Here is a 15,262-nt window from a genome sequence, read left to right as displayed (position 1 = left end):
TGTTTTTTTATACTTCCTTGATATATCACCTCTTTTGGTACATATATAAACATATATGCATCAAGATATCCTTCCGTTCAGATATAGACTGGCATCATTGACTCAGCATTTGCCATGGCCTGTTAACAGACTCCATCTTCATTGCAGGACTGTATGCCAGATTTGTTAACTTTACCAGTTGAAGAATCTTTGTCTTTTCAACCATCTTTGCTACTTGTTGATGAATGGTATAGCGTGCATATAGATGTGCTGAAAGAAAAATGCTCATCCTTCAGAAGTTTACCGTCGTCAGATGTACACTGTCCTTGTGAGTCTCTTATTCGCTTCGTCAACAGAGGATATCAAGAATCAGGTTGACATTTGCATCATTTGGCAAATAATTTCTTTTCACATATTGAAAGACAAAGATTTCATAATGATGTGGAGATTTTGCCTTGTGGTATATGCCTACGCAAGGAACAATCTGTTTGGGTGTTTTGGGATACCTTCAATAAAACTCAAAACGAAAGATGATGTGGTGAGTATCGTGACCAGGGATTCCTCAAAGGTCACCATCGCCCCCTCCCCTTCCACTTCCTCCCCATCTTTCCTTGCAAGTTCACATGTATTTATGATTTATATTTATGTATAAGGTGTGTGTACACAGAATATTCAAGATGATATAGATATATCCAGCACATGTACAATTGATTTATCATTGTCTGGTTCTTAAGGATAGACATTATTACATTGAATTGCTTCAACTATACAATCAAAAGAAAACTGGACCAAAATATATGTTAAGTGTTTGGAATGAAGCAGTCATATTTTTTTCTTTCTTTCCTTTTCATTCCATGGTTGGTACATGTATGTAGTCACCTTTTGTTCCGAATGGGGCATGTATCGGTATACATTTTGTGCGCAAATATATTTTTATAGTATTCATCCTAAATGCATTTTTTTTCTAAATATCCATTCACAGCTCCAAGTTGATGTGACAGTACGCTTTGAGTCATCTGAAAAGACTCTAAAGAGAGTTCATTCAAGGAAGAAGATGGGAGTCTTTGGGGTACAGGTCGGAACCTTGGCACATAGACAGGGCAAGAATATCCCCAACATTATCACACTGTGCGTGGAAGAGGTCGATAGGAGAGGTATGTCCACTTTATTATTTCCTCCAAGGCCTGTAATAAATAAAATATGCAATTGGTGGCAATTATACTTTCAATGACAACCCTATGGTTTTCCTGCATTGACACAGGTACAGTTAAAGAATCTCTATGTTACATCGACCTGGTAATGTTGAGATTTTGAGCGACAGTTTGTAAAATTTACCTTAACCATTTTAGGCGTATGTGTCTCTGTGATAAAAACAGTTGTATTTACCATGGGCAAATGGCAGGGAAAACTATCCAAATATAAAAACTAGGAAAAAGTGTGAAACAACATTTTCAGCAAAATAGTTTGAAATTGTTAGACTTTGACTTCACAATATCTTTGGAGCTCATCAAAGAAGTATAGTACATGTACATTCAGAAGTATTCTCAACATTCCGCGAGTGCAGGAGTCGGTAGCTTAATAAGATGGCTTAATGCTCTTGGTTTTCATCATGAACTTTAAGGTTTCAAATATCTTAGGTGTACTTTTTTCATATCTTTGCTGGTTTATTACACCAGTAGTAAAATTTCTAGCGTTAATTCCATCTTTACCTTGTACATTTCACCTGCTAGGAACTCCTTGTTACTTCCTACATGTGATTGAGTGAAGCTCACATTGATAGATTCTGATGGTTAATTGATGAAACCGTCACACAACTTTCCATTCTATTTTTCATCATTTTTGTAGGTATCCATGAAATGGGAATTTACAGGATATCAGGATCATCAGCCGACATTCAGAAACTGAAGAAAGCCTTTGAAATAAGTAAGTTAATTGGTGTCTTCAAAATATTATTTCATATTTCATGAATATCTGCCAATCCATATTCATATTATTACTCAATTATTAATCCATTTCTAATATGAATATTATTCTTATCATGCCTTAATTTATTGCAGGTCTCAAAATATTTTTCTTTCTAGTTTACATGTAGGGCAAATTTGCAAGTATTTTTTTTTCTTTAAAAAGAAGGATTTAGATAGAAGTTACCAAAAAGAGTAAGCATGTAGTATTTCTAAAACTTTGCATAATACACTCATTCAATTCCACATATATCTAGGCATTTTAGAAGAAAAGTTCAGATGATCTTTAAAGAGGTGCTTAATTTTCATAGCAGATGACTGAAGATCCTAATGGATACTATGTTTTACAATACAAATTCATATCACAGTATCCACTCTAGGCTGTAGTCCCACTTCATATATTTTCATTCCATATTCGCATCTCTAATGGTCCTATTATCTTAAAATTAAATATCAGTGCTAGATATCAAGTAGTATCTTGAATTTATTCACTAAATCTTTATTCTCGCTCAAATGGACTCAATCTGTCTTCTTGATATTCTGTATAGTACTAGTAGATATGTGACCTCCCATCCCAAAACCAACAATAAGTTGCAGAAAAATAAATGTTGGGATCTATATATAAATCTATATCTTTAAAAGGGTATATAACTTTCCAAAATTGATCAACAATAACTCACATAATTACTTGATTGAATGTAGTAAACATTAAAGTTAGAGCTTCAGAAAATTAGGAGAAAGCAAGGTTTGAAGTTAAAGGGGAAGTTCACCCTGACAAAAAGTTTATTGTAAAAATAGCAAAAAAAATAATAATAAATATTGCCGAAGGTTTGAGAAAAATTCATCAAATAATTAAAAAGTTATTAGAATTTCAATTATTTGATTTGTGACGTCATACGTGTATGCGAGCAGCATTCCTACATAGCGAATGGTAAAAAATCAATGAAATATCATTTTCTCAGAAAATTGAAAATGGTTTTCACTGTACCTTTTGTATATCAATAGACAAATCATTTCACACCCGACCATGAATAGAAAACAAAATTAAGTCATCAGGAACCATGCAAAATTTGAAATTCATGCATTTTATATTACATAACACATGGGGCAACTGCTCGTTTATGACATCACAAATCCAAAACTTTGAACTCTAATAACTTTCTTACTCTTTAACAGATTTTCCTCAAACCTTCACCAATATTTTTTCTGCTATTTTTGCAACAAAGTTTTCTTCAGGGTGAACTTCCCCTTTAAGGGTTCCCCAAGCATAAGACGTGCATGGTGTGTAATCTGTGTTAAACTTCCAAGTAGTCTGCAAACAATGATGTCAAAAGAAACTTGTGTATCTCATTTTCTTTTTGGCTTCACAACTTTAGATAAGCCAATTTCTTCTTTTGTTTTTTGGCTATTTACAAGGAAATTTCCCTGGTGACTGAGTGTTGGTTTATGGGTGGCTGATCGCATATCGATATGTTTATCATCTTTTCTTAATATGTATAGCAATTTTATAGACTTTTTATGCTCCATTGTATTGCAGAACAGCATAATTATTAAAGTATATCACATGAACACTTTTATCTCTATTTTGCTTTAGATGGTTCTGTCCCTTTTAATGAAATAAAATACTTCTATGCCTTTTCATATTTATATAAAGTATGTGTCTAAACCTCATATAATGTGTAATCCATATTTTTGCATCTATTAATCTTTTTTTGCCATATATTTATTAATCCCTTTTTAATGGATAAATGACAGCATTCCATGATCTGTGTGAAATTACCGAATCCGGTATGTTTATTTCATTGCAGCGTAATCTTTTCATAGCCAGAAATGCACTATTTCTATGCCCTCAATGGTGCTCCGCCCCTTTATATGACAAACAAATGCAAAAAATATCATTGAAAATCTTTTTAGAAAATATAAGGAAAATTGTCCATAGTGATGCATGGTTTTGAATAACATTATTCCCTACTGGAATGCAATAAAATTCATTTCATGTTAAAATTGAATTGCTTTGTAGCAATCAGTAATTTTAGAGTTTTGTCCAAAATATTGTATTCTACACTGTAGCTTTGGGACGGATTTCTGGAAATGATATCTGAATATCAAAGTGCAGGGGTACGATATTGGTTCAATTTACAGGAATGTGCAAAACATTGACAATCCTTTAAAGAAATGATGCAAATTTCTGGTGATGAGAAGACTTTGTTACTGTACATGTTTGTGCATGTTGCATGCTTGTTCCTTCTAGTTGTATGCATTCATTGTTTTCTATCCTACATTACGCATGCAGGCCTGGCCAGTTTCCCCAATGGTATGTTATTTAAAGCATGCTTTTTTTTATTGGTACTTGTACTTCTGTATGCTACACATTATACGCATGCTGTATCAAAATGGCTTGTGGGTATATCTTGTTCTTCTGCTTCTTCTTCTACCAGCTTAAAAACTATGTGCAGCCTAATGCTAAAACCTAACTGCAGGCAAGGTGACACTGTCAAGGGTTCCTACAGCTAGCTGTACCATACTCCATGGACCATGCTTAATAAACTATGATTTGCAAAAGTGTGGAGATTTACATTATTTTGATCATTATATTATGTCTTTTTTAATATGGCCTTTTTAAATCTGTGTACATATATCCTGCAATGTTTTTTTTTTCTTCTATTTTTATTACCTGAATGATTAAAGTTTAACCTTTATACATGTACATGTAATGTCATTCTTATTCCTTTTTTCTTAATGTTAATCTTTGTTTGACCAATATCCAGCAAGAATTAACATACCTCTTTCTTAAAAACAAAGTAAATCATTTTCAATAGTTATACTGCATACATGTATGACTATTTTTTTACTCATACAGTGTATGCAGTATACTTTGATCTGTGTGATGTTTTATTTTGGATGTGATATATGTGCAAGCTATTTTAAACATTTTTTTCTTTTACACCTTTCCTTATTAATTGATATACTATTGCAACTACTTAACGTATATACACTACATGTATACAGCCTTAAGGTCTTTTAAGTGGTTTTATCAATCATTTAGAATCAGTGGATGGGGTTGTTTCATAAGGCTGGCTGTTTGTAGATGCAATTAATTCTGAATGCAGGATTGGAACCTGTTCTTGTGTGTGAAATCAAGATTCTCAATCACTTTGATTGCTATCAGCAAAAACTGAAATCTTTGTAGGTTGGAATTCTTGCTGTTAACAAACATTTGAAAGCAAGTGTTTATTTATTTGTAAAAAAAAATTGATGAAGGTTATGAGAAATTAGGTACTGTTTTGTTAACATGGGAAAATTTTGGTATCTCATATTAGAACAGGTCACTGGTTGTGCATAAATTTGTAAGTTACAAATGGCTCTATGAAACATCCTTGGGAGTTTTTTGTTTTTGTCATTTTTTTAGTTTTATTGGATCACATGCTTTTCTTGCACATTTAAACATGTATTTTTACCCTATTGATATTTTTTGGTAAAAGACAATCAACATTGGCCTTTCATGGTTATTCATGTATTGTGTACACACAACCCAATCAAGCATACATGCTATCACATTACACTTTGAAGTATGACTTAATTTTAATGAATTTGCTTAGTAAGAATATTGATTTTCAGCAATGGTTATAGTTGCAGCGGTATGCATGGTGAACCTTGTCTTGGGGCAGAAATTTTCTGACTCCTAGAAGAAGAAGAGTTCAAAGGTCATCCCAACCATAAAACACATTTACTGGCAAGCAAAAAAAGGAGGGAAGTTCATCTAAAATTTGTCGGGGTGGGGGTTCACCCTCCCCCATAATGCAAGTGGTTAGCCGTGATGTACTAACAACTGAATTTTGCTAATTTAAAAAAAATACTTTTAAAATTAATTTAAATGTAATTTATTTTGTTGCTTGATGTGCACGCTTGCACATGCATGTTCTGTTATTTGGTTTTTTTTTTAATAAGTAAGCCTATGTTAACTTTACAAATGAAGGAAATATTGTATTTGTTAGGATATTTGTTAGAAAAATGACTCTACATGTATCTAGTTTTTTTTAAAGCTCTTTGACTGATATGAAGAAGTCATCAAAGGAAAATTATATAAAAGCAAACATTTTACTGTTTGACTTCTATTTCAATTTTTTTTATAATGATTTGAATTTGAGATTTCTCCCCTCTGAAGAGTCTATTGGACATTCCTGGATGAAATACATTCAATATGGTGGCCTGAAAAGAGAAAAGCCTTTAGTTATATATCTAGGCCTACTAAATGTACCTGGTTCCAAGTTTAGTTTATCAACTCTGGATTTTCTCAAACATGTAGTTTGATGCAGTTTGATAATGAATATGTTCTCAATTGAGAAACCAATGGAACAGAATTACATTTGATAAACATGTAGGTCAGTATAGAGCAGATCCGACTGTTTATTGCATAGTGTCCCTCACCAAGGCAGGCGCCATGGAAGCGTGTACAAAAAACATAAATATTACCACATGATAGTGATTTTTTGCATGGTCAGCCCCCCCACTCTGAAAACAGTTCCGAGGCCCCTGCAAGGTTAACTTTTTATATCAGAGAATGTTTATGATTATTTGATCAAATGTAATATTTTTTTTTTCCTAGATCGTCGGAACATAGCTTCCATGTTGAAACAGAGTGATATCCATGCTGTAGCTGGTCTCTTGAAAGCCTACCTCAGGGAATTACCCGAGCCGCTCTTTACCCATGCTCTCTACCCACAGTTTGTAGATGGACTACGTAAGTAGTAGCATTAGATGCAGGGGCAGATCCAGGATTTTCAAAGGGGGGGATTTTTCAGAGGAAAATTTTGACATGCAAAAAAAAAAGGGTTTTAACCACAAATAAAGGATATTTTGTCCCCGAAAAATTTGACAAGCAAAAAAAAAATCTTTCCTCTTTTTTAATGGCATTTTCACATGACAAATTTTAATTTTGCTTCTCAAAGGGGGGGGGCACGTGCCCCCTGGATCCGCGCCTGAGGAAGGGGGTTCAGGTGAGGGGTATTCTTATTAAACACCTTTAATAATGGGGATTAGTGTATGGGGGGAGGGTAATTTCAAGTGAGGATACATTCTTAAGAATCTTGAGCTTCCTCCGCTGTCTTCAGAGATCTGCAGTAAACAGCTGCATGAAATTTAATTGATGAGTTTATGCTCTACGGTGGATTGGACAAAGAGTAAGGACATACATGAAAAGAAAAAGCATAACTTTTTAGAGTCTCAAATAAGCCTTGTTATGGGAATCATGCTCTGGGCTTCATCTGATCCAGCTTATAAATACAGCTGTCCTACATGTATACATGTGCATCATAATATGTTGTCATCGTAAATTTACAGAACTAATAATAAATGAAACAAGTAATAAACAAACCAAATAATAAATAAAACAAAAGAAAATAAATCCTTTATTTGTACAAACATGTAGAATCATCCAAATTTGCTTTAACATATTGATCTGTCTCTTTTTCTTGTATAGAATTGACTGATCCTGTCGCAAAGAAGAAATGTTTCATGTCACTGCTGAAGAGTGTTGTTGAACCAAACAGAACAATCATCTTTCTTCTCTTCAATCACCTCAGAAGGTTGGTTATATTAGTTTAGATTATTAATTTATTGAAACAAAATAGGAAACAAGTTTACTAAAGAGCTTTTTCTGATGTATGTATAAAGTTGCAAACCGTTACAGCTATTCAATTGTCTTAGGGCAGGCATAGACCTGGGGGGGGGGGGGGGGGCAAGGAGGCACATGTGAGAAAGGTCCTTTTTGAGGGCCTTGTCATCTGAGGGTTATAAGAAAGAAATTAATATATGAAACAAAACAAAGACATGTATATGAAATAGAATATAGGTTAGATATGTAAAACAATTATATAAAAACATGTAATCTTTGATATTTTTCATCTTTAGAATTGCCAAAGAAGAAGAAAAGAACAAGATGTCCCTTCACAACCTTTCCACCGTGTTTGGTCCAACGCTTCTCGGTCCTGCTGCCACCACCAATGCATCGGGTAAGCCTGACATCCTGGCCGAGATCATGGGGATGTCCAGCGTCATCTCCCAGGTTGGCATCTTACATTACTGCTTAGAACACTTCAGTGACACCACAGAACTCTTGGAGACTGACCTTTGAGCACGGATTCTTCCATAGGATTATAGCATGTCTGGTTTCTAGTATGTGAATTTATGCTTGGAGCACTTGCGTGCAACGCTCATCATGGAGAAGAACTGATTATTCCTTGTGATTATTGGAGTATGATGACTGAAATCTGTAGGTCCGTAGGAACTGGGGGGTGTTTCATGAAAGTTGTCAGCACTGACTAAAATGTCGGTGCTGACAATTTCAGTGAAATCCTTGGTTTTGATTGGCTGTGAGGTACTTGCCTCTGACTGTTACTATGGTAACTGTCAGAGAAAGCCAACTTGTCAGCGCTGACAACATTCATGAAACGCTCCCCTGATCATTGCTTACATGTAGGATTTGTCTTATATAGGTTTTGCTTTTTTGCTCAGAGCAAAAACAAGCGATCAAATTGAAGGTTATGGAAGTAGACCAATTATCGATGGATGTAGACAGAAGTGAACTGATCATTCTTAAGGATTTCTCTATTTATTTTTTTTTGCATTGTATATGTACATTAATGCTTGCCACATATACATGTAAGTGACTCAGTCAAAATCATGTATAATATTTACATGTACTTGTAGGTCTTAAAAATCTGATCATATACATGTATGAATAATTAATTGAATTAAGCCACTTAGATTCATAGAGATGTCCCTTTAAGGACTGATGATTCCTTGTGATTTTGTAAATTTGCCATTCTACAGTACCACATGGAGCATGTCTGTGACTCATTTACATGAATTCACTAAAACAAACTAACTTATCCTTGTGATCACTGAACCATTAAAAAAAAACTTGTGCATTGCTTTTCACAGCTTTTAGTAGTTGGCAATTTTGTAAGGTGTATGGTTTGTGGTTTACTGACTTAATTCAAAACAGTATGTACATAATCCCAAAAGGCTGGCAAAGGAAATTATTAAGATTATTAAAAAAAAACATGAAGAAACGTTAGAACAGATAATGAATGAGTGGAAATATTTGATTAGATTTTTGCACTTGGGTATCCTACCCAATTTAATAGAAAGAAGAAAAAGGAAGCAATATTTCCAATAAATCCAATAATGAATGGTGATATCAAATGATTGATGATGATTGTAAAAACTTGGTGTTTGATAGTGGACATATACATAGACTGCCTTAAGCAAGTAAATGTTGTGCAAAATGTATAGTGAGGAAGTGAAATAGACATTTTTATCAGACTAACAACAACAAAAAAATGTAAAAAAAAAAATGAAGGAATAGTATTTCTATAGGGATGTTACATTGCTGGTGTCAATAGCAAATATATTTTTGATACATTTGTATTATCTACCTTTGTACTGAGTTATACAGATTTTGTAGATGATCATGTTTTCCCGAATTGTAAATTCTACTTTGGGAAAAGTCAGGAAGCAAATTCTTCTATTATGTTATGATTCATAATGCGCATCACAGTGATTTATGTTGTATGATTATTACATGTACATGTATATCATACCAAGTCAGTGCATGGCAGAACACAAGGTGATGTGTGTTTATACTGTGGGAGCTGTTTTGTATTTGTAGTTTTTATTATCGGTATTTCCAGTTTAAAGCAAATATTTCTGGTTTAAGGTTTATTTTAATGATAATACAAGTACATGCATTAATACAAAAACATGCCAATGCAGATGGAATATACTAATACATGCATTGCGAATTCGAGCCAGAATAAGAATTTTTTCTTTCTTTCATTGCTCACATATTTCTTGTTAAGTTTTAATACATATATGGGTGCTGGATCCATTTATTGATATTTATAATTCTGTTATTTTGTATTGCTTTATATAGAAAGCCAGCAGGTATGGCATTTGTAGATTAGAAAATTTGATATTGTACAACTCATTTTATAGTAACCACAGCATGTGAAATGTACTGGTACGTGTACCCAGTATTTGTTCCAGGAAAGAGAAATTTTAAATTATTATGGTGTATTTTGTTACATGTCTAACTTAAGAATATTGATTTAGAAATGTAGTTACAATATGTACGTGTAAATATTGTAGAGACTTTGAATAGAGAAAAAAAAGATGGGTGTACATGTAAGTATGTAAATGTTTAAAGCAGATTTTGATACTAAACACATACAAGTACATGTGTGTTCACACAAATGAGACTTGCATGTACGGTATACGGTCTGTCTATTAGTAGTGAAACAGAGAGAGAGAGAGGGGGATATTGGTGTTTTGTCTTTGTTCTTTTTTTAGTTTGAATCCACTGTATTGTCCTATTTTTTTTTTGCATATTACCATAATTATTGCTTTATTGCTTGTGGGGAAATTAATTGAAGCTGTGAATATTGGAGATTCAATATAAGCACTTAATCTTTAATTGGATTTGATTGCCTACTGTATCTTTAGCTATGTCTCTTTATAGTGGAGAGATTTCAGTGCTGTAAATAATTAATGAAAGATGTATTTTTCCAAACTAATAAACATCACATTTCTAACTTGGTGTATGGCCTGTAGGCCTATTATTGGGCAGGTAACTCACAAAGTGTAAATGAAAAATAAGAGAACAAGAAAGAATGATTTGATATTATATCCATATTGTAAATAGCAAATTTGGGATATGTTTCTTAATACCCCTCAGTATTTATTCTCATTAAAATTCTTGGAATATTATATTTAATTTAAAGAATAAAAGATAAATTACCTTTAAGCCATCCTTATGATGAATGTATCATCGTAAATTGGAAACTTCTATATACTTGTATACTTTACTTCTTTTTATTTAGCATACATGTAGGCATGTACCAGGGTTTGAAATATAACACATGATGCATTGTCAGAAAGGGAGCAATTAACATGGATAGAACTACATTATATATCATTTTCATTATTTTGCTACTATGATATGTATCAATGAAGTTGTCAATAACAATAGCAAGTTAATATTGTAAGCTATATCAAAGACAGTACAAGGAGAAGACTTGGACAAACATTAGAGCATGTAATAAAATGCTTTGAAAGTGCCCGATTTTGTTTGTCAGCTATACATTTGCATATTGTCATTTGGAGTCGTATATAAAACATGGGGGAAAATTGGAAAGGGGTGGGGAGTAGGCAATTTTGACACTTGAACATATGTTTCAAAAGTGGAACAATATTAAGGACGATATACCTGAGAGATATCTAGGAAAGGAGAGGTGTACCAGGCCTGCTCCTCTATCATTTCCTGTACTGTATATGTTTTATAAACCACCCCATGCCAATAAGTTTACCTCCACAACATTGTTTGGCACCCATCGTCATGCAATTGAGCATTTGAAAACAGCCCTCAAGTGTCCCGTCTTCCCTTTATAGTGTCTTTGTACTTTACATGTACAATGTACCTCTTTTGACCACCAAATGATTATGCAGGCCATGATATCTGTATTTTGCTTTCAAAGTTATTATTGTGTAGATTTCACAATACATATTTTGCAATGTCAAAGCTTGAGCTTTGTATTTTAACTTCATCACCTATATATTCCGAAACATACTGGTGATTTTTATTACAGTTATACAATTATGTGAAGCTTGGTTTGCGGTAGTATTACTTATTTTAGAAAAAAAATGACTGCTGTTATGCAGGGAATGTCAGGGAATGTATCCTGTAATGCATATGAAGAACAGGTAGTGTATTTACATAAATTTTGATGATTTTTCATTCTTTACATCAATAAACTGATGCGATAGTAATTTTTTTTTGTTCATTTAGTGTACATCCTATTTCCTAACACTGTAAAATCACATAACCATTTCCTTGTGAATTCCATAGGAAAGCAAGTGTATGATTTGAACCTTGGCTTAAAATGTATGCCACAGTAATTTTTATGTCAATATTTGTTTACCTGTAATTATCTTGTAAGAAACATGATTTTAAACATTTCTGCTAATAATGTTGAAAGTGCCTAAGCAGTGCATAATATCCAACTAAATACTTCCATTTTTATCCTTTTTTAAAACTTCTTTCTTCCTGACCATGACATTTTTTAAATTATTATTAGGTGCTTGATTTGCAACCATTTTTGTTGTGAACAAGAATAAGAGATTTTGTAATTTCTGTGTGATACATTTTGAAATGTTATCTTTTAATAACATTAGCCTCTATATACTGTACTTATCTCAAACACATTTTATGCTAAATCTGTTCTTACATGTAGAAATTAAGCATACCTTAGCTTTGTTGAGAAATTTTCTCATTTCCCAACAGAAAATTGGAAAATCAATATGACTACAAGTTGGATGCAGATATCAAAATGTGTGAACAACTCTTGTATGGGAGTAAATAAATCTCGGATGTGTAATTTCTTTAATCACATTTTGAGTGGTCAATGGTACAAATGATTTTCTGATGGAAATTACATGGTTAGAGTTGAAGGTTATACCTGAAGGTCATACCTGAATATGTGATAGGCTTAAAGGATGTTTAGCAGTCAATGGGAGGATTAGAGTAAGCTGTGTTTTATTAATTTCATTGCAGAGTTTGTAACTTATTGAGTTTTTAAGTATATTTAATGTGAAGTCATATTGGTCTTGTTTTTGTTTTATGTAATAGGTTACATGTTTCTGTATATGATATATATACTCAGAAAGGCAGAAAGGAGAATGTTTATATGGACAATAAAGTCACTACACATTTGTATTGAACTGCAGACAATGTATCTTGTTAATGTTTGTTTAATAATCAATGTGTGGAATGCTATTGATAGAGAGTTAAGGGGGAGGGTGGTGAGGAGGGGGGGGGGAGATAGTGAAGAATTTGGAGCTTGAAGAAGAATAGAGGAAGATGTGACAGTGATATATGAGAAAATGAATTGACAGGAAGTACAAGAAGATAAAAGAAAGGAGTAGAGAGAGGAATTGAAGAGAGAGTTGGAGGAAACTACTTGGGTGAAGATGAGAGATCAGAGATGGGTGATCAGAGATGAGGAATAACAGGCAATGAAGAACAAGAAAATGGAAACAGAATGTGAGAATGTGAAGGGAATCACCGAGTGTGGAATAGTCCCTTCTTCTCAACTTCAATCTTCCAATTTGTGCGCTCTGAAGCTACATTAAAACATGGTGAGACAAACTTCAACATTTTGTGTACAAAGTCAATGGATATAAGGACTTTAAAATTTCAATGTCAATTCTGCTTCTGCTTCCAATCAGATTCTTATTAAAATAATCACAAGTTTTCAGAACTTTGACGCCATCTAACATCAAGCCATCATCTTATTTAAGTTTTTCCATGCATCTTAAGCCATTTTTTAAAGACTTGAAGCATGTAAAGCATCTTTATTGGCATCAGTCTCACCATATCTGAACGAGTCTCTTCAAACCCCTCTCTCCTATCATTTTTGAGCAATTAGTACATCAAACATACAAATGTCTGATGGTTGATATTACATGTCTCAATCCCCCTTTAATTACGTTCTCTGCCCCCCCCCTCAACTTTCTTCCTCTCAGCAATCCATGGTTGGTATTCTAGAGAATACAAAACACATCTTCATCTCAAAGAATAAAAATGAATTCCCATTATGTAAAGACATATCACAGTCTTCAATCTTTTTTAATTCATTGAAAGTTTTCATGTAGCTGTACATAACAATTCCATTGAGTTGCAGTGCATACAATCATAATGATAACAGTGGGAATAAAAGGCAAGTATTTTTAAATTCATAAGGATAAAATAATTTGCCAAGGTAAAATAAGGACTTAGTACAAAAACATGTATATTGTTTTTTCTAAGTTTTCTATAGCCTATGTATGCGTACACTACCACACAACTGTCATATACATGTACAATGCAAAGCGCTTCATAAATAAATTTAAAATCATAATATACATACTGACAGTGATGATTAAAATCCATTGAAATACTTTGATCTCATACAATACAAAAACTTGGATAACTTTTTTTGTGTATACATGATTTATTTGAAAAACAAAATTTGCTTTTATTTTGTACTTTCAATTTTTAAAATTTCTAATTCATTAATGATTTTCAAATTGTTCAACTAATCAGTGTGTATAGTAATTGAATTTTAATGACATGAATTTACCTATTAATCTTTTTATCAAAGAACTGAAAATGTCAATATTACTTTTGATATCAAATAAAGTAATGCAGTCTTGCTAAACATCTTCATCTTAAATAATTGTGGAATGTAATTTACAGTACTTCAAATTGGACTTTAACATTATAATAGCATTATTTTTCTGATGTAATGGTGTACAAGTACATGAATAATCATAATTGAAGGGAAGGGGGGGGGGGGGCAGTGAAAAAAATACACTGTATTTGAACATGTACTTGTATTATAACATCTAGACAATTGAAATAAAACTCAGACATGATTTTAAGATAATGAATCAAAACTGAAATATCTTGTAAACACTATCAACATATTTATTTTAAGTTTGTATGCTTATAGGCCCAAATCTCTCCTATATTCTCCTTGGCAGCAAAATGTTCATGCTAAAGTACAGTAACAATAATTGACAGTATTTATCGATTTGTCCTTTTTAATGGAAAAGGAAAATAAGGCACCATTAAATTTCCTACTTCTTAAAAACTGACAATTCTTAATTCATGCAAACATGATATAAGATTCACGTAATAACATGAACTTTCATGATACAATAATATAATACATTTTTTTTGTATAACATATGCCATACCAGCGAGTTTCAATATGTTTACTGATAGCTTTCGCAAAAATACTCCATATAGCAGGAAAATATAATTCTTTACTGAAATGCAATGTTTGTAAATGATCTCTCCCCTCTGCATAAATATTGATAAATGATCTGAGCAAAAAGAGAGACAGATGGAGACAAGACAGAGAGATAAAGAGTTGTGTGGGAGATATTTAGGAAAAACAAGGCAGTGTTGCATTACACATAACATAGTAAACAAATATACCAGGCTTTGAGTAAGTGTAGCGGGAATTATTTGTCCGAGGTTGGACTGGCATTACTATTTTAGTAATTTCAGCCAGTACAAATGGGGATAAATAATTCTCTCTATACTTTTGACATAAAGGCCTGGTATATCCTACATTTAATAAGTTAGAACAATAGATCTTGATAATGTAGTACACGTAGTTCATCTTTTTTTTAAAACTGGACCGAACTGTACATAAAATGCTGCCTAACTGATCTACTTTTCCTGAAGCCACGTGCTTAGCGGAATGCAGATTTGC

General features: G+C 32.9%; 1 protein-coding gene across 4 annotated transcripts in view; it reads left to right on the top strand.

Moving 5' to 3' along the window:
- Positions 1 to 12,724, top strand: part of LOC121408906 (active breakpoint cluster region-related protein-like) — an 83,088-nt gene extending 70,364 nt beyond the window's left edge. For 3 of the 4 annotated variants that reach the window (XM_041600617.1, XM_041600614.1, XM_041600615.1), the window contains exons 18-23: positions 962 to 1,133; positions 1,825 to 1,902; positions 3,696 to 3,728; positions 6,547 to 6,681; positions 7,420 to 7,525; positions 7,851 to 12,724. In XM_041600617.1, the coding sequence (XP_041456551.1) occupies positions 962 to 1,133; positions 1,825 to 1,902; positions 3,696 to 3,728; positions 6,547 to 6,681; positions 7,420 to 7,525; positions 7,851 to 8,073 (747 nt within the window). In that variant the 3' untranslated portion in view covers positions 8,074 to 12,724. The remainder of the gene's footprint in view (positions 1 to 961; positions 1,134 to 1,824; positions 1,903 to 3,695; positions 3,729 to 6,546; positions 6,682 to 7,419; positions 7,526 to 7,850) is intronic. The other variant, XM_041600618.1, reaches the window with a different exon arrangement.
- The last annotated feature ends 2,538 nt before the right edge of the window (positions 12,725 to 15,262 follow it).

Source organism: Lytechinus variegatus, chromosome 2, assembly GCF_018143015.1.
Source record: "Lytechinus variegatus isolate NC3 chromosome 2, Lvar_3.0, whole genome shotgun sequence".
In the NCBI taxonomy this organism is placed as follows: domain Eukaryota; kingdom Metazoa; phylum Echinodermata; class Echinoidea; order Temnopleuroida; family Toxopneustidae; genus Lytechinus; species Lytechinus variegatus.
The sequence above is the reverse complement of the archived record's forward strand: the minus strand, read 5'-3'. Positions and strand labels throughout refer to the sequence as shown.